Here is a 20558-nt window from a genome sequence, read left to right on the forward strand (position 1 = left end):
AAGCAAATATCGCACTATAGCTCTTATTGATATTGTGTATTTCAAACTCAAGATGCAATTTCGATGCATTTTCATCTAAATGGTTTAAACATATTTGAAAATCTTGTTTTCTTGATTTCTGAATTGGTCTCTGAATAGACCTCTGTCATATTTTATGATTTATAGTTATAATTTATAGCCTCCCCCTCCCCCTGATCTGATAGTTTTAACTTCTATTGTACGCCTTAGAACATTTTAGACGTGTTATAAAGTAGTGACTTTTTTATACACAAGCTTGCTCTTTCAAAATCTTTTTTTTAATCTTCACTTTAATCTATGATAATGAAAACAAAATAACAATAGCAACAAGTTAAGTTTAAGAAAGTATCACATTAAAACATGGTATCCTATGAATAGTACATCGTTATTAAAATTTGAGCTAAGATGCCTGATTTATAATTCTCAAAAGCTTTTTTTTCTTATTTTGTTGTGTTCGGTTACAGGTTTCAAAACGGTACAGCTAAACAATCTCTTGCTTTTTGTGCGTAGAAAAGTGCTAAAGTGCTAGAGATTTAATATTTTGTATGAAAGACATTATACACTTTATTTACTTTTTTGCTACTTTATGACAGATAATTTCACATTCAATATTGTTTTCTCCACGTTATGAGCATCTAACATGCACTAAATCCATTATTTAAACATTACAAATAGGTTTGCCTTTTCTTCAGAGGGAAGTCGTATCTATCCTAAAGCTTTATATGCCTTTAATGCGCTCTTTTGTAGTCGAGGAATTGAAAGTGCACTTTAATGATCGATATATAAATCTCACAATCAGTTTGCTGAACATTGCACATTAAAACTTTTTTTCACGAATTTAAGAAAAATCTTCAATGCTGATACATTTATATGAATGTTGAATTATGATTTAAGACATGATAGGGTACATAGATGGTAGCTCTCATTTACCACTAGGGTCTTGATCTAACTGCAAAAATGTCAGAGTTGCAGTGTTTTGTACATTGAAATTCTTCTTTAGTCAAACCAACCAAACAAAAAATATCATCAGTGGGAAATGGAACAAATTGTATTAATGCTTTCTGAGAACATGCTTTAAAAAACCCGGTCCACCACGTCGAATAAATTAAAGCTGTGTCGATTGAGGTAAAAGACTGCTTTTAGGCTGAAGTAAAGTTTAATATTTTTTGTTTTATATTTAATCATTATATGCCTAACGTCAAATAAATGTTACTATGTTCATAGTGTCATATATTTGTGTATTTTACGATTACATGTAAAAAATGATGAATTCTGCTGAAGCCGGTCCTGGGGGGAGGCTTGGACGGTAGATTGCGTTTTCCACTACATGCATGAAAATGCTCCATCAAACTGAGCATGCAACATTTTCAGTTATGCCGTTTTGGGCGTTCTCTAGTGATTCTGTTATTGAAACAAATTTCTTTTGCAGCCTTGATATGTGAACAAAATGTTAAAATGATGAAATTTAATAAACGTCAAATTATATAGTACATGTATATTTTTTCCTGATTGTTCTCTAATATTGTTGCATATATAACACATAACAAAATCTCCTTTTTGTAAGAGAAGCAAAACACTGTCTTTTTTTTTTTAGTGTAACAATAAATCTTTATTTTAGACAAAAAGGACACATATTGTACTCATATTCCACAGGGAAATTTTTCTTTTCACAGTTTGATTGATGAATTGTCTTCTTGTTTTGAGACATTTTTCTTATAGAATACTTCGCACAAAATAAACGATGTCGTGTGCATAATTCACAGCATTTATTAATAATGGAAAATGTTTTGCATGCACATATAATTGTAAAATGTTTTTAGACATTACACCAAACCACGAAATAATCATTTTTGGTTGTTGTTGGCCAATATGTGATACATAATTCTTTATTTTATATACTTATATAGCCGAAAATAATAATGTTTTTTTCTAACAATCATATATAATTTAAAATAAAAATATATATAATTAAACATCTTCTCAAATAACATTTTCAACAGAAATACTACTATATGAACGTATAAAGTGCAGCAGAAAATACAAAAATCAATGAAGTAATAGTAAGAAACAATATAACGTTTGTATTACGATCACTTTCAAGCACGCAATTGTTCTTAAAGAGAAAGAAAAACACATGGAAACCTTTACCAAACTAAATATCTTAAATGGACTCGAAAATCTTTCAATCTGGATAAAATCCATTCACCATTTTATGAGAAAATTTCAAAATCAGTACTTACTAAATAGCGAACAGTGTAAACCATTGATGTGTCGGCTAATCTTGGTCTGTACTGTGCGCATGCGTACATTCCGTCGCAGACAGCAGGCTAAGTGTTCAAAATATATGATAACATTCAAGTGTTAATTATAAGAGATTTTTTACGCCTTGTATCTAAAATTAAGCTCTTTATGTGCTTCCATCCACTGTTAATTGTGTATGGATTTTAAAGTAAAGAAAATGTGTTTGAAACGTGAAAAGTGCAAGCACATTAAATTCAAGATATTTTGCAAAGAAACAAAACAAACTGCGCACAACTGGTTCTTTCCAAATGAGATGTTGATATAAATGTTATCACATGGAACTGTATATTTATAACAAAAACATATAAAGGCAATAAAAAACGCATGACATAAGTAGAACATAAACATTAGCCCATTTAATGGATAAAAAGGAAACCACCGAGTTCTATTTCCTTGATAAAATTTTTATTTAAAAAAAGTTTAAGCTTTATTATATTTGATAGTGATTGTAGTTTAAATAGGGGGATTTATATCGTAACTACAAGAAACACGCTCAAGGAGAATAAATCTTTGTCTCTTTGTAGTTCACCGACAAATAAATTGCAATTTTTTCATGGCAGTCTCTTAATAGCTTTGTGTTTAAACGTGCAGAATATTTGACAAGCATTGTTAGTCGGGTGTAAATTGAATTTTCAAAATTTCTTGATTTTAAAGGGATTGCAGTTGCCATTGTGCCTTTACTTTTACATTGACATTTAAAAGTTTACATTGACATTGTATAAGATCAAATGATCAAACGTGAAGAAATAATCAATAAAAATGAATGTTTCTTAAAATTAATCTTTGTTTTGTTTGCAAATATGTATCTTTTTACAGTAATTTAAAGAATTTATAAATGTATAATGCGCTGGAAAACTTTAAAATGTCAGTGTTATTTAATCTTCTGTTGATTGCATATCCCAAAAGATCCCAACAGATATAATTGAAGAAAGTTGCTTTTAACATTTCATTAATAGGGTCGTGATAAGTGCTATCAATGGTTTTGCTTTATTTTTATTCAAGCAGTTTTAACAAAGCTGTTCTTATTCGAGTAGCCGGTAAATCCCAAATAAATCTCCAGAATTATTTACATTTGAACAATGAATGGTACGTGAAGTTATCGATGTCAATTATTCCAATATTTCTGTTGTTTCTTTTCTTGGACTGAAATAGTATTTCACGAAAAAGTAACATTCGGATGTATATGACATAAATTTCTTTGTGGGCAAATTATAAAGGAAAAGTAAGTCTTCAAGTAATAGCGTCACATTATCATTTGATAGCACAAAAATGTGAAATATATATATTTATATATATATTTTGTTTTCAGAACATTTCTTCGGCATCAACTTGAAATATTTAATAACATTTATTATTTTTTTTGGGGCTATTGCATTTACAAAATGATTTTAAAATCAATGATATATTCATCATGTTTTACAAACGTCAAAAACTTAAAAAAGTGTTTTACATGTTTTTACATTTTATCTGCTAAAATTCAAAAATTAAATTCTTATTTCTGGCTTTCTTTCAAGAAAAGGTAAAATTTTAATGCGGCATGGGCAAATGGTAAAAAGCTCGACTATAAACTAAGGTTTGCGACCGCGTGGGTTTTAAATCCCGCCCGGGGCAAACCTTGTTTCAGGAGCAAAAAAACCTTTTCTTTTGACTATGTTCCAGGGAAAGGTTCGATAGGTTTCTATATTTCCAAAAACAATGAAAATAAAATAAATTCGTATAAACTATTTAATAAAATAAAATAAATGTATGGACTATCCAGATAATCTCTAGTTATACATAGTTCCAACTAGTAATTGTTCATTTACTGTACAATATCGGATTCAGATTATTTCAAATTACATTTGTAGTTTTTCTACATTTTAATTTACTCCGTGGTTTATTTCTTGCTTGGTTGTTAACGTGATGTCTCCATGGATTGTAATTTTAGAATAGACACCAATTCATAGAAAACTGTATTTATTGACAATGCTATCCTCTTAGAAGCCACGGCAGACGATATTTGCCATCTACTTAGTCTAGCAATCATACTTCACGTGCTGAATATGTGACATGGGTGACAAAACAGCATTGTATTGTAGCAGGATAATATTTAGAGTGTTCTGATGTCAATAAATATAAATGTTATGCATTTAATGTGACAGTAAAGCTTGAAATGTAATATGACCTTTACAGTGTGGGTGCTACTGAAATTTTAACAACACGAAAACATAATAAAAACACGCTTCTAGCAATTGGAATATTGCGCATGGCCATGAAAGACCATTTGACTCCTTTCATTAGAGAAACATATCATTAAACTATAGTTAAGGTTTATTTTAGCATGTACGGTAATATAACAACATAAAGAAGAGAAACAAATATAAAAAAATATACATGTACTTATTATACAGCTTGTCATTTTGGCATACGAGTAAGTAAATATTTAGTTACAATAATAGTAATATGTTTACAACTAATCAACTTCAGGGCTAATTGTTAGAACTCGCAATATTAGCATTGTTAAACAAGAAGCAGAGACAGTAGAGCTACTCAGAAATCGTTGTCCTTATAAAATGATATATAAAAACACTATGAAAAGTCATTTACAGATACTTAGTGAAATCACAAATCAATCGTTAATTGTCCTTCAACACAAATATATGGTTTAAAGCAGTTTCTTGCTAAAAGTCACAAAGTCAGTCACATGTTATAACAATGAGAAATCTTAGTTAGATAGTCTATTTGATACCTCGTATATTGACATTGCAGGGATTTAACAAGATCTCCTAATTGATGCAGCTCATCTGTTACATCAAATCGATTCATGCTTCCATTCTTTTATTTACAGTTGTTTTTATTAGGTTGCTGACATCTGCTATGTTATGTCTGAGCAAGCAAATATCGCACATTGAATTAGCTCTTTTCGATATTGTGTATTTCAAAATTAAGATGCAATTTCGATGCATTTTCATCTAAATGATTTAAACATATTTGAAAATCTTGTTTTCTTGAATTGGTCTCTGAATAGACCTCTGTCATATTTTATGATTTATAGTTATAATTTATAGCCCCCTCCCCCCCCCCCCGATCTGATAGTTTTAACTTCTTTTGTACGCCTTAAAACATTTTAGACGTGTTATAAAGTAGTGACTTTTTTATACACTTCCTCTTTCAAAATCTTTATTTTCATCTTCACTTTCATCTATGATAATGAAAACAAAATAACAATAGTTAATAGTTAAGTTTAAGAAAGTATCACATCAAAACATGGTATCCTATGAATAGTACATCGTAATTAAAATTTGAGCTAAGATGCCTTGATTTATAATTCTCAATAATTTATAATTCTTGCTTTTGGTGCGTAGAAAAGTGCTAGAGATTTAATATTTTGTATGGAAGACATTTTACACTTTATTTACACTTTTGCTACTTTATGACAGATAATTTCACATTCAATATTGTTTTCTCTACGTTATGAGCATCTTACATGCACTAAATCCATTATTTAAACATTACAAAATAGGTTTGCCTTTTCTTCAGAGGGAAGTCGTATCTATCATCCTGGAGCTTTATATGCCTTTAATGCGTTCTTTTGTAGTCGAGAAATTGAAAGTGTACATTAATGATCGATATATAAATCTCACAATCAGTTTGCTGAACATTGCACATAAAACTTTTTTTCACGAATTTAAGAAAAATCTTCAATGGTGATACATTTATATGAATGTTGAATTATGCTTTAAGACATGATAGGGTACATGGATGGTACCTTTCATTTACCACTAGGGTCTTGATCTAACTGCAAAAATGTCAGATTTCCAGTGTTTTGTACATTGAAATTCTTCTTTAGTCAAACCAACCAAACAAAAAATATCATCAGTGGGAAATGAAACAAATTGTATTAATGCTTTCTGAGAACATGCTTTAAAAAAAAACCCGGTCCATCACGTCGAATAAATTAAAGCTGTGTCGATTGAGGTAAAAGACTGCTTTTAGGCTGAAGTGAAGTTTGATATTTTTTGTTTTATTTTTAATCATTATATTCCTAACGTCATATAAATGTTACTATGTTCATAGTGTCAAAAAATTTTGTATTTTACGATTACATGTAAAAAAATGATAATTCTCCTGAAGCCGGTCCAGGGGGGAGGCTTGGACGGTAGATTGCGTTTTCCACTACATGCATGAAAATGCTCCATCAAACTGAGCATGCAACATTTTCAGTTATGACGTTTTGGGCGCTCTCTAGTGATTCTGTTATTGAAACAAATTTCTTTTGCAGCCTTGATATGTGAACAAAATGTTAAAATGATAAAATTTAATAAACGTCAAATTATAAAGTACATGTATATTTTTCCTGATTGTTGCATATATAACACATAACAAAATCTCCTTTTTGTTACAGAAGCAAAACACTGTCTTTTTTTTAGTGTAACAATAAATCCTTATTTTAGACAAAAAGGACAAATGTACTCATATTCTACAGGGAAATTTTTCTTTTCACAGTTTGATTGATAAATTGTCTTCTTGTTTTGAGACGTTTTTTTATAGAATACTTCGCACAAAATAAACGATATCGTGTGCATAATTCACAGACATTTATTAATAATGGAAAATGTTTTGCATGCACATATAATTGTAAAATGTTTTTAGACATTACACCAAACCACGAAATAATCATTTTTGGTTGTTGTTGGCCAATATGTGATACATAATTCTTTATTTTATATATTTATATAGCCAAAAATAAAATTTTCTAGAAAATAAATATTATTAATCATCGTATAAATGGTTATACTATGAAAAATAAACTTACTTAAGTTTGTTCTACATGATTAAACATTAAAATTGGCACGTGAATATGTTGGCCACCGACCTTAAAAGAGGACATAACAAGCAGATTTTTTGTTTACGCTTATGAGCTCAAGGGCAAAAATATTATAATTATTATTATTAAAATTCTGAATATCATTTGAATGAAGTTCTAATCAACATAAATACATGAAGGGAGTTTTTATCTCGGTCGACGTCATAATTGCATGACAGACGCAGTTTACACAGATGCATGGTTACCAAAGCTAAATGCATGTAAAGAACAGGTTGTGTTTTTTTCTAACAATCATATATAATTAAAAATAAAAAATATATATAATTTAACATCTTCTCAAATGACATTTTCAACAGAAATACTACTATATGAACGTATAAAGTGCAGCAGAAAATACATAAATCAATGAAGTAATAGTATGAAACAATATAACGTTTGTATTACGATCACTTTCAAGCACGCAATTGTTCTTAAAGAGAAAGAAAAACACATGGAAACCTTTACCAAACTAAATGTCTTAAATGGACTCGAAAATCTTTCTATCTGGATAAAATCCATTCACCATTTTATGAGAAAATTTCAAAATCAGTACTTACTAAATAGCGAACAGTGTAAACCATTGATGTGTCGGCTAGTCTTGGTCTGTACTGTGCGCATGCGTACATTTTGTCGCAGACAGCAGGCTAAGTGTTCAAAATATATATCCTGCGGGAAACATTTATAAAGATTTAAAGATATTTCATTTAACTATTTTCAACATGGTTTGGGAAAAAAAAATAACGTTTGTATCAGGAATATAGTTGACAATAATCGATCAATAGAAGAAGGTCTTTGGTCTTGGTCGAAAATAAAACAATATTTCTGTTTAAGAAAATGATTAAATACCACTGTATGAATAATTCCGTGCAAAAAAATAATAAAATAAAATAAAGTAAACACACAAGTTTACGCAGAAAATATCTCTATGTTTTAATTCTGTGGATTTTCACTATAAACAATTTATTGTCTGTAAAATTTCAGATAGATATTAAAGAAACAATTATAATTTTCAAACACATCATGCAAGTTTTTCCACCTTAAACGGTAAAATAATAATAGAAAATTAGAAATATCACGTAATAGTGTTATGTTCTTAATTAGGTGTAATTCGGACTAATTCCCTAGCATTGTGTACACCGGTCATTTGAGAGACCGGTGTGTATACAATGATTCCCTAGAGGTAAATCCGTAACGTACCGGGAAACGGTATTTAGCTAGGTTTTCGAATAGGTCAATTAACCAATCATGTACGGTTTACAGATCACATGCTCCTCCATGTACCGAAAACAGGTCACGTGCTCCTCCATGCCTCAAAAATTAAACGCGTACCAATACCCTGCGGGCTCCGGCCCGCAGGGAATAATATTCAAGTGTTAATTATAAGAGATTTTTTACGCCTTGTACCTAAAATTAAGCTCTTTATGTGCTTCCATCCACTGTTAATTGTGGATGGATTTTAAAGTGCAATCTTTAAAATAAAGCTGTAGAAAATGTGTTTGAAACGTGAAAAGTGCAAGCACATTAAATTTAAGATATTTTGCCAAGAAACAAAATAAACTGCCCACAACTGTTTCTTTCCAAATTTTTATGCCTGTGAGATGTGAATATAAATGTTATCACATGAAACTGTATTCTAAACAAAACATATAAAGGCAATAAAAACACAGCACATTGTTGTTATCTGTTCTCACATTACACTTTTCTAATTAAGAAGTAAAACATAAACATTAGCCCATTTAATGGAAAAAAAGGAAACCAACGCGCTCTGTTTCCTTGATAAAGTTTTTATTAAAAAAATATTTTTAGCTTTATTATATTTGATAGTGATTGTAGTTTGATGATTCTGTCAAATAGAGGGATTAATACCGTAACTACAAGAAACACGCTCAAGGAGAATAAATCTTTGTCTCTTTGTAGTTCACCGACAAATAAATTGCAATTTTTCATGACAGTCTCTTAAAAGCTTTGTGTTTAAACGTGCAGAAAAAATTGATGTACATTGTTAGTCGGATGTAAATTGAATTTTCAAATTTTCTAGATTTTAAAGGGATTCCAGTTGCCATTGTGCCTTATCTTTTACATTGACATTTAAAATTTTATATTGACATTGTATAAGATCAAATGATAAAACTTGAAGAAATAATCAGTGGAAATGAATGTGTTTATTTTAAATAAACCTTTGTTTTTTTTTAATTTGTTTCATTTTGTTAGCATTTACACAGTATATAATTGTATCATGCGCTGAAAGAAAACTTAAAAATGTCATTGTTATTTTATCTTTTGTTGATTGCATATCCCAATAGATCCCAATTGATATAATTTGAAGAAAGTTGCTTGTAACATTATACATTCATTATGTTTGTGTATAGTTGGATTTTAAGTCGAACCGACACTGTAAAGGTCATATTACATTTCAAGCTTTACTGTCATATTAAATGCATAACATTTATATTTATTGGCATCAGAACACTCTAAATATTATCCAGCTATAATACGATGCTGTTTTGTCACCCTTGTCACATATTCAGCACGTGAAGTATGATTGCAAGACTAAGTAGATGGCAAATATCGTCTGCCTAGGATTCAGAGATGATAGCGTTGTCAATAAATATAGTTTTCGTCTATTCTGAAATTATAGTCCATAGAGACATCATGTTAACAACCAAGCAAGAAACTAAACAACGGAGTTAAAATTTAGAAATATTCTAAAAGTAACTTGAAATAATCTGAGCCAGATAGATAAAGAATTCGTACTAGTTGGAACTATATATTAGTAACAGAAAAGTCCATACATTTTATTTATTTTATTATTTAGTTTATATGAATTCAATATAGTTTCATTGTGTTGAATTAAAACACTCACGAATCCATTCCTGGAAACCAATTTGTATTAAGCAATGAGTGTAAAGAGTTTTTTCACGGAGACAACAGCTTGCCCCTGACGAGGTTTGAATCCATGCGTCCAGTTATCCTTTGATTACTAGTCCGACGCGTTAATCACTCGGCCATGTCGCCAATCAAACTTTACCATTTCTTGAAGGAAAGATAAGAAATATACACAGAATAACTGTTGAACTTTAACAGATTGGATGCACAACTATGTAAAATATGATTCAAGACTTTGACGTTTTCTTGAAAGTATATATTACTTGAATAAAAAACTTATGATAGAATATTGCCACAGCACACTAAAAGAATATAATGTTTTTGAACATTTTAAGCTGTTTTGAAGAAATGTTCTGACATGTATGAAAACAAAACAAAAATACTATTTCACATTTTGGTGTTATCAAATGATAATGTTACGCTTGTACTTGAAGACTTATTTTTGCCGATATTAATGACGTATACATCCGAATGTTACTTTTTGGTGAACTTCTTCCTCAGTCCAGGAAAAGCAACAACAAAAAGTAGCGGAATGATTGACATCGATAACTTCACGTACCATTAATTGTTCAAAAGTAAATAATTAAGAGATTTATCAGGGATTTACCGCCTACTTGACTAAGAACAGCTTTGTTACAAATAAATAAAAATGAAGCAATACCATTGATAGCACTTATCGCGACCTATTAAACGTACAATACCAGCCATGGAAATATTGAACGTTGCCGTTAAAAAACATCTGGCTTCTTTCGTTAAAGAAGCTCCATATTGTTCATTTAAATATAGTTTATTTTGGCACAATGTAAATACATACATAGTGATATTACAACATGTAGAGAACGAAATTGAAAGCAATTTTGATAATTAGTATACATCTATAAGCGTAAGAAGTAAATATTTACTCAATATATTAGTAATGTATTTGTTAGAGTTGATTAACTTAAATTAACACACAATATATTAGCATTATAAAACAAGGAGCTGATACATTAGACAGTGGTAGAGTTACCCAGAAATTGTTGTCATTACAAAATGATATAAAAACATTTTTAAAAAGATAATTTATCAATACATTTCCTTCAACACAATTACTATAGTTAAAAGCAATTTCTTGCTAAAAAAACACCACGAAGCCAGTCACATTTTATAACAACGTGAAATCTTAGATAGTCCACTTGATACCTCGAATATTGACTTTGCAGGGACTTAACAAGATCTCCTAATTGATGCAGCTCATGTGTTACATCAGATCGATCCATGCTTCCCATTGTTTTACTTTTTACAGTTGTTTTATTAGTTTCTTGACATCTGCTATGTTATGTCTGAGCAAGCAAATATCGCACTTTAAATAAGCCCCTTTTGATATTGTGTATTTCAAACTTAAACCACAAAAGCGGTGCATTTTTATCCGTACATGTTGTAGTTTTATTTTAGTTGTTGTTATTAGTTTCTTTGACATCTGCTATGTTAAGTTTGGCAAGCAAATATCGCACTTTAAATAAGCCCTTTTTGATAGTGTGTGTTTCAAACTTAAAACACAAAAGCGATGCATTTTTATCCGTACATGTTGTTGTTTTTTTTATTAGTGAATTTGTTCCTTAACTGACGTTTATGTTATATATTCATATATATTCGTTTCATACTCGTAGCCCATGAAAATGCTGTTGTTTCCTATTTATTATTTTTATGTGTTCGGTAACAGGTTTCGTGTTCGGAAACATATTTCGAAACGGAACTCATTGTCAAAACTGCACTACAATCTTTTGCTTTTGGTCCGTAGATTAGTGCTGGTGATTTAATATTTTATATGAAAGACATTATACCACTTTTTTGCTACTTTATGACAGACAAATTCACATTCAATATTGTTTTTTTCACGTAATGAGCATCTAATATGCTCTAAATCCATTATAAAAACATTACATAACACAAGTTTGCCTTTTCTTCAGAGAGAAAGTCTATCTTTTCCTGTTGCTTAATATGCCTTTAATTCACTTCTTTGTAGTTGAGAAATTGATAGTGTACATAAAACAAATCTCACAATTCGCGTGCTGTGCTGAACATTGAACATAAATCTTTCTTTTTTTTCATGAAAAAACTTCAAAATGATACAAACGAAATGATGGCCTATTCTCGAGAGATTTGTTACATAGACTGTATTATTTATCCATATTATTTAATACACATGAATATTGTATGTAAACAGAAAGAAATGTTAGGAACAAAGAATTATGTTTTTTATTTTAATTAAGATTTTTTACCGTTTAGCAATGATATTTTAAATATGTCAAAATATTCAAACGTATATCGTATACAGGTAATTATAGAAGTTTACTTTTTTTCAAAATTTCAAAATTCAACCAATTATTTTGTAAACTACCGGCAACAGATGTATAGGTTAATAGATTTTAAAGTATCAATCCTAAACAGACACCAAATTCACTTTTTAATGCTTATTGATATTAAATTTAACTTCCTTATTTTACAGTTTTGATGAAGCGAGCGAACATTACAAGAAAGGATGAAAGTGAAATTACATTATGACGTCAATTGTCAAAAAGGTAAATTGGCCCTTACCCGCATGCTCAATAAATATACATAAAATACAACATATAATTCAAAAGTTAAAAAATAGCCAAAGAAAGTGTACTGGATTTAAGCCTAACTCAATAACATGGGGCAGACAATACAGTGAAGCACTTATCAAAATAAGTCAAAATATATAAAACTGCTCCACTCGGAACTAAATATATTAATATAAATCGATTAGTTTTTTAATATACTATCGATGATGCTGGTATAGCAGAGAAGCTTTACCGGTCTTTGCCATGGCCCAATTGTGTATTCCACCATTGACCCGACACTTGACCTAAAACATTATTATTAGCTTTATTTTATAACATAAACACTTTATAACATAGCTTGCATCTTATATTAAATGAGCATACAAACTTTATGTAAATTATGACTGGTTATCTTAAAGGATTCATTTACAAAGGTACTAATTCATTTACTTCCTTATATCAGATATGGCATGTCTTAAAATAATTCTATATTACTTTGAGGCACAATGAAAATCTATTTCAACAATGTTATGAATACCTCAACCTTACTTGAACATTTACTCCAATCATTAACTATCTTATATTTCAAAGAAAACCAAACACTAAATACGTATGTGGAGATATGTTTAAAACTATCTCTTATAAAAAAGAGTAAATAAGAACCACTGAAGAACGTCCAAAAGACAAAATTGAAATGTTTACAGTCTCGGTTGTATTGAGCCTGTTCATGGAAAATACAAGCTCCCGTCCACGCCCCCTAGCACCGGCTTAAGATGAATTTAACAAATTTAGCAAGTCTGTGACACGTTTACCAGAAAAGCTTATACGATTTATTTGAAATTTAGACAATTAGACTAATGCATTTTAAGTTAAATAACCTAAATATATGTCATTAAGTTGAAAATGAATGTTAACAAACATGCCCCGATCAAGAATATGGAAAACGCTATCAAAAAAGAAAAGATCACAAACGTGTCTACAGTTATGCAAAAATGTGACTTAAGGTGCTGTTTAACTTAAGTAATAAATTCTTTGAAATTAAAATTGCATTTGCATCGACTTAGTTATAATGTTATTTATATATGTATAATTTCTATACAAAATAATCTTGAAGGCCGTGACTCATTTGGATTTAAAATGACATAGTGAGTGTGTAAGTCGTTGGAGTTAAGATAATTAATACTCAAAAGAAGCATTTCCATCTAAAATGTCAATGAAACCAAACAGTTTCTCTAAAATGAGAATACTAACATTAATCTAAATATTTACATGTACTTGGAACGTGAACACACAATTACGGGGGATGAATTCTAGAGCATGAGACATGTTTAACTAATTAAAATTCGAAGCTAAAATCTATATAAATTGCATGTTCAGATAAGATATCCTTCATATGTGTATTGATTTATGCCAATTGAGTCACGACTAGATGATGAGTTTGAACATGGAAAATATGCATCATCTATAGTATGATGTTAAAACTATGTTCAGCTTAATTAGACAAACTACAAATAGTAGAATCGAAATGAGAAACTAATCAACTTCAACTAATATAAAAAGCACAGGAAAGGTAGACCAAATGTATCAATATAAACTATCTAATTAGTCCAGTTTCAGAATATGGACCAGGGAATTACTTGTTTTTCAAATGCTTATTAACTTAATATCACAAATTAAGACAAATAGTCAGAAAGAATGTTCAAACTGAATGAATATTTCGTTTGGTTAACTCCGAAGAGAGATCCTATATGTCTTGCAAAGCATCTAAATTAAGGCAATTTGTGACAGTCATTGGCGTGGCATAACAATATTTTTGGCTCTGAACATTTACAACGAAACAAAACTGAAAAAATGTCGGAAAATAGTCAGCAAGGGTGTGGTGGCAATGATAATATAAAGATATCTTTACAAATTGGCCGCTGCTCAACATTTATGCGTGTGTAAATCAATCGAGAGGGGAAAAACAAGGACCAGACGAAATTTTTAAATGATTGTTATAGCTATCTTCTGCTTCATTTGAAAATAGTCCATTATGCCTTAGAAAATATTGCATTTTATTTTTTTATGTAAATCATAATCTATTAAATTTGTCGTAGTCAAAAGACTCATCCCTCGTTTCTAGGAATTAATTAAAAGCCAACCTAATTTATGTTTTCTGGTTTTTACACATTGCAATTTTAGGACGTCTTTTATAGAAATGTCGTTTTTTTTCATAAAAAATGATTTTCTTGTCGTGTTTTACTTTACTTTTTTCCAGCTATTTCGGGTTATTTCAATATAAAGACACCATAAAGTCATTTTAGCCAATGATTGTCGTAGTTTATTTCCATATTCCAGAAAAACATGTACTCTTCATTTCCAAGAATAGTGCCCCCTACAGGATCCGCTTTCTCAGCAAAATTCCAAATTTACTGGATTGCTTTTAAAATTGGATCAAAACTGAATTTCTTTAAAGAAAAACAAAAAATGACATGCATGTTAAGTTGTCACGTAATTGTTTCCATGTATATCAAGTATATATCTTATTTACCGTGTATACTTTTTTCTTTTGAAGCCAATTTTTGACTCATTTCGTCACCATCTACAAACTCAATCCTAGGGAAAAAAACAACAAAGTTTTGTCATGATTTCAATACTGCAAATTATTCATTTACCAAGTTTCACTAACTTCTTTTAATTATTTCACTCTCTTTTATTTGTGAAATTATATGCATGTATTTATTTTTCTGTTACCTTATCAACTCAATTCTGGCCCAATGGAAAAGCAAAGCTCTCTCCGTGTGTCAGACTTCAAAGTTTCGAACAGCCAGGCACGCTTACAGACAGACAAATTGACAGACGGAATGTAAACCAATATGTACCGTTATATACGAGTATATATATATATTGATTTCTGGTTACATGCACAATTGGTTTATATTGTAATCTATTCTTCAGACATGTTTGATTGAATAAACCTCGAAAAATGTCTTACATAACTAAATCTGTTTTAGGTTTTACGAACGTCTGGTAAAAAGAAAAAGAATAACAATTCTGAAAAAAGAAGGGCGTCCGTGCCCGAGAGTCCACCATCCCCTGATTTAACGGGACTAAATCCAGAAGAAATAGCCATCCTTAAAGATGTCCTGAAACGGCAAGAGGAGTTTGAGTCTGAGGAAGTAGGCAGACAAAGGTAAAGTTCAAATAGGTACTTTATACATCGTCATTCGCTGCCAAAAATACTAATTATACACTCACCATTTCCCACCTTGTTTGTTTTTTTTCAATGAACGTAACGTTAAAAGCATATGTCATGGGTTTGCTGTGAAGAGGCTGTAACTCCTTTTAATGTCGTATGAGTTATCAACGTTTCCCACCAAACCCTCGATGTACTGACAACATTAAGGGTAGTTATGCCGGCTCGCCACGGCGAGCCGGTATTACGGTAGGATTTTACTGAGAAACAACCTAAAACTCCGAAGCTATCCAAAAATTTAATCGAAGCTTGGCTTCCAGCTTTCTACAAAACTTATCTATCAGGGCTAGGATCCAAAATTATTTTAGCCAATCAAATTTAATCTTACATAGCGTCAAAAAAACCTTCAATTTTCACGCCATTTTTTAAAAATCAGCAAGTATTGTTTTGAGCGCAAAAGATATAATGATGATTAAAATGTTTTGTCTTTATGAATTCTTTTCAATAAATCATATTTACACTGACTTTGATTTAGCGATTTCACCTGTTTTCTCTGTAGTAAAGTTTTCGTTTGGTTAATTAACATAAGTGTACATCTGGTTCTGTGCATTTTTTATTTTCCTTTTTTCCGTCATTTTATCCTTTCCGGTATTTAGTGTATGCATTTAGCTGGCCGGATCCGGGACGCCCGGGATCCGGGATCTCATATAAGATTATGGAGGGAAAAAAACCACATGAACTAATATTGTGTTGATTGTTGTCGTAATGAAAGGCTTTAAACGTTATTTTTTTTTATGTATTATAATGAAACGTTAGAATTAATCTTAACTTGAGAATATAGATATATTTAGAGGTATTTATTTAACAAACTTAAAATGCGGAAATCACAATACTTATAATTTATATGCCAATTAATTGGAAAAATCAAAGATTATTTCTTTGAATTGCGTCAAATCCCGGCATCCCTATATGTTTTTAAAACGATCCCAGCTTTCTCTGAAAACTATATTACTTGAACTGGCCAATCCGCTGAGATCTATTGTACATTTTTAATACGATACCGGCTTTTTTCTTGAAAAACTATAATTAACTTGAATTGGTCAATTCCCGGATTCGCCTATATGGTTTTTAACTAGGATCCCGGCTTATCTTTAAAAACATTCTTCTTTAGACTGGTCAATTTCTGGGATCCCTATATTTTTAGCTCACCTTGCCAACAAAGTGCAGGTGAGCTTTTAGGATGGCCAACCAAATGGCGTCCCGTCGTCTGTCGTCCGTCCACATTTTAAATATTCTAAGGACATCTTCTATGCATATGATACTGCAAGGCCAATGTTAATGAAACTTGCGAGGAATACTCTTTGTATGAAAGCTCTATCAAGATTGTTCAAAGCAATTCCATTTCATGCAGAACTCTGTTTGCCATGGCAACCGAAAGAAAAAATCTTTTGCATATCTTCTTTTAAAGAACCGTAAGAGCTAGAGCTTAGATATTTGGCATGAAACATCTTCTAATGCAGTGTCTACCAAGTTTGTTCAAATAAAAGCCCTAGGATCAAAAATTTGCCCCCGCCCCAGAGGGGTCATTGATTTTCCCTATATGCATTATAGTAAAACTTAAAAAATCTTCTTTTAAAGAACCCAAAGAGCTAGAGCTTAGATATTTTTGCATGAAACATCTTCAGGTGCAAGTGTCTACCAAGTTTGTTCAAATAAAAGCCCTGGGGTCAAAAATGGCCCCCATGACCCCAGGGCGGTCATTGATTTCCCTATATGCATATAGTAAAAACTTAAAAAAAATCTTCTTTTTAAAGAACTGTAAAAGCTAGAGCTTAGATATTTGGCATGAAACATCTTCTAGTGAATGTCTACCAAGTTTGTTCAAATAAAAGCCCTGAGGTCAAAATTGGCCCTTGCCCCAGGGGGTCATAGAGTTTCCCTATATGCATATGAGTAAAAAAACTTTAAAAATCTTCTTTTAAAAAGAACCCAAGAGCTTAGAGCTAAGATATTTGACATGAAATATCTTCTAGTGAATGTCTACCAAGTTTTGTTCAAATAAAAGCCCTTGGGTCAAAAAATTGGCCCCGTCCCAGGGTGTCATAGATTTTCCCTATATGCATATAGTAAAAACTTAAAAAATCTTCTTTTAAAGAACTGTAAGAGCTAGAGCTTAGATATTTGGCATGAAACATCTTCTAGTGAATGTCTACCAAGTTTGTTCAAATAAAAGCCCTGGGGTCAAAATTGGCCCCGTCCCAGGGGGTCATAGATTTTCCCTATATGCATATAGTAAAAAACTTAAAAAATCTTCTCTTTAAAGAACCCAAAGAGCTAGAGCTAAGATATTTAGCATGAAACATCTTCTAATGAGTGTCTACCAAGTTTGTTCAAATAAAAGCCCTGGGTCAAAATTGGCCCCGCCCCATGGGGGTCATTGATTTTCCCTATATGCATGTAGTAAAAACTTAAAAAAAATCTTCTTTTAAAGAACTCAAAGAGCTAGAGCTAAGATATTCAGCATGAAACATGTTTCTAATGGGTGTCTACCAAGTATGTTTCAAATAAAAGCCCTGGGGTCAAAACTGGCCCGCCCCGGGGGTCATTGATTTTCCTTATATGTGTATAGCAAAAACTTAAAAATCTTCTATGAAAAAACCCAAAATAGCTTGAGTTTAGATATTATACATGAAACATCTTTAAGAAAATATCTACAAAAGTTTGTTCAAATAAAAGCCCGGGGGTCAAAACTGGCCCCGGCCCCAGGGGTGTCATTGTTTTTAACTATATGTGTATAGTAAAAACTTAAAAAATCTTCTTTTAAAAAACCCAATGAGCTAGAACTTAGATGTTTAGCATGAAACATCTTCTTATGGGTGTCTACCAAGTCTGTTCAAATAAAAACCCTTGGGTAAAAATTGGCCCGGGGGGGGGGCTATATACAGGTGAGCGACCTCAGGGCCATCATGGCCCTCTTGTTTAATAGGATCCCGGCTTTTCTGGCTGAATTGATTGACAACTTGTGTTTACTTTAGGACGTGTGCCTCTCATTCCAATACTAAATAACATACATGTATTACAACTTAATTTTGTATAAAGAGACATCTTTATGAAATCTACCTATCTAACATTTTGTGGTCAAGGTCATCAGGCCATATAGTAAATGTGCATAGGACAAAGGTTCTTTATTCAATCTGTTTACATGCACTTCATATATACTCATACTCATCTTGGTTAAACTGAGAGAAACTTTATATGCCACTTTCAGTCAATGAGTTTAAGATTTTGAATTTACTGGCCCGAATTCTAGTTTTGAATTTATTCTACTAAATAATTAACAAAATTTTCTTAAATTTACACTGGCCTGAACTTATATACACTGGCCATCGGGCAACGGGCCAGTGTTGACTTCACTTTTATTTTGATGTTCGCTGAAGTCTATTCAGCTAACAGAACTGTCATTTTTACATTAAACACACCCCTTGAAAAAAAAATTACAAAGCGAGTCGCTACTAGCTTTTTTAAAAGCTAACCTTGTTTGTATAATATATTGCTTTTCTTTTGACTTTAGTTTTCAAGAAAATTAGAATGTTAGAATAATGGTTTCATTGATGTAAGAACAAGTAAAGTTTTATTCAGAGATTTAGTCAATAGTCAATAGAATGTATCTATCTTTTTTCTTTTTGTTCCTGTACATTTATTTTCTTTTTGTTGTTTTTGAAATTGTTAACGAACATATGTTTAAAGCGACTATTCAGAAATTGAATACATATAATGTTTACTGTTTAGAAAGAATTTCTGGTGTTCTTGTACTCAGTTTTTCAATTTGTCATGATATTATTCAAGTTGATTTTGTTTCCGTTACAGTATGTTTTTGATTGGAGGAATGGTTTATAATTGCTAATGGCGACATGTACACAATCCTTTTAAGTCCTGTCATAAAATGCTAGAGTTTGTAATAATTTGTATTATTTTGCGGATTATTAGTGTTACTTGGTGAGGAGATGTAATTGCCTATAAGATTAAATCAATAAAATGCATTAATTCTAAGATTGTAGACGATGTTACTACGCGTCAACTTATAATTATACGACGAATTACATCAGTATGTTGTTTAGGAAGCTATCCAGGTAGATTACGGAACGTCGGTGGTTCTACTCAGATGCCCGTTCGTGCCTGAAATAATGCACAGAAGGGCGTCTGAGGTCTTCCTCCAGCAGTAAAGCTGGAACGGCGCTGTGTCGATGTGACGTAAACCCCAATCAAACAAACAAACAAATATGATCGTGTATCTATAAAAACGACAAAATAACATTAAGTGATGTTTGAAGTTACAATTGGTATTAGAGGCTGGATTAAATAAGTTATTTTATCGTCTGCGTAGTAATACACTTGTTAATAACAGTACTGTTAAGCGGTGGATAGCATTTTGTTGCTTCCAAGACCAAGTAATTAAGCATGTGAAACTAAGCACCGTACTTTCTCAAAACGAAATTGGAAGTCTAGAAGTCTATGGACACAAGACACTTCCCAATTAGAACGAACCGTGTTTTATTTAAAATGATATATGGGCATTAATACTTAGACCTTTAAAAACTTGAGAAACCTTCCTTCAATAATAAATTAATGATATTTGATCTGGTTGTTGATTCTGTGAACATTTTAAAGATGTACTATGCTCAAATTTGATATAAGAAAATATTGATAATTGCAACTCAGTATTTTTGTAAATTTAAAATAAACATGTTTTGACTTCACACAAAGTAGA

The 20558-nt window shown here is 31.1% G+C and overlaps 1 protein-coding gene across 1 annotated transcript in view; it reads left to right on the forward strand.

Annotated features, from left to right (window-relative positions):
- The first annotated feature begins 12536 nt into the window (after positions 1-12536).
- The window catches only part of LOC132732519 (regulating synaptic membrane exocytosis protein 2-like), a 39446-nt gene continuing 31424 nt past the window's right edge, over positions 12537-20558 (forward strand). The window contains exons 1-2 of the mRNA XM_060718966.1: positions 12537-12612; positions 15609-15787. Coding sequence (XP_060574949.1) covers positions 12592-12612; positions 15609-15787 — 200 coding nt within the window. The 5' untranslated portion in view covers positions 12537-12591. The remainder of the gene's footprint in view (positions 12613-15608; positions 15788-20558) is intronic.

The sequence above is a fragment of the Ruditapes philippinarum genome, unplaced genomic scaffold (assembly GCF_026571515.1).
Source record: "Ruditapes philippinarum isolate M1 unplaced genomic scaffold, ASM2657151v2 ctg576_1_1_1_1, whole genome shotgun sequence".
NCBI classification, from domain to species: domain Eukaryota; kingdom Metazoa; phylum Mollusca; class Bivalvia; order Venerida; family Veneridae; genus Ruditapes; species Ruditapes philippinarum.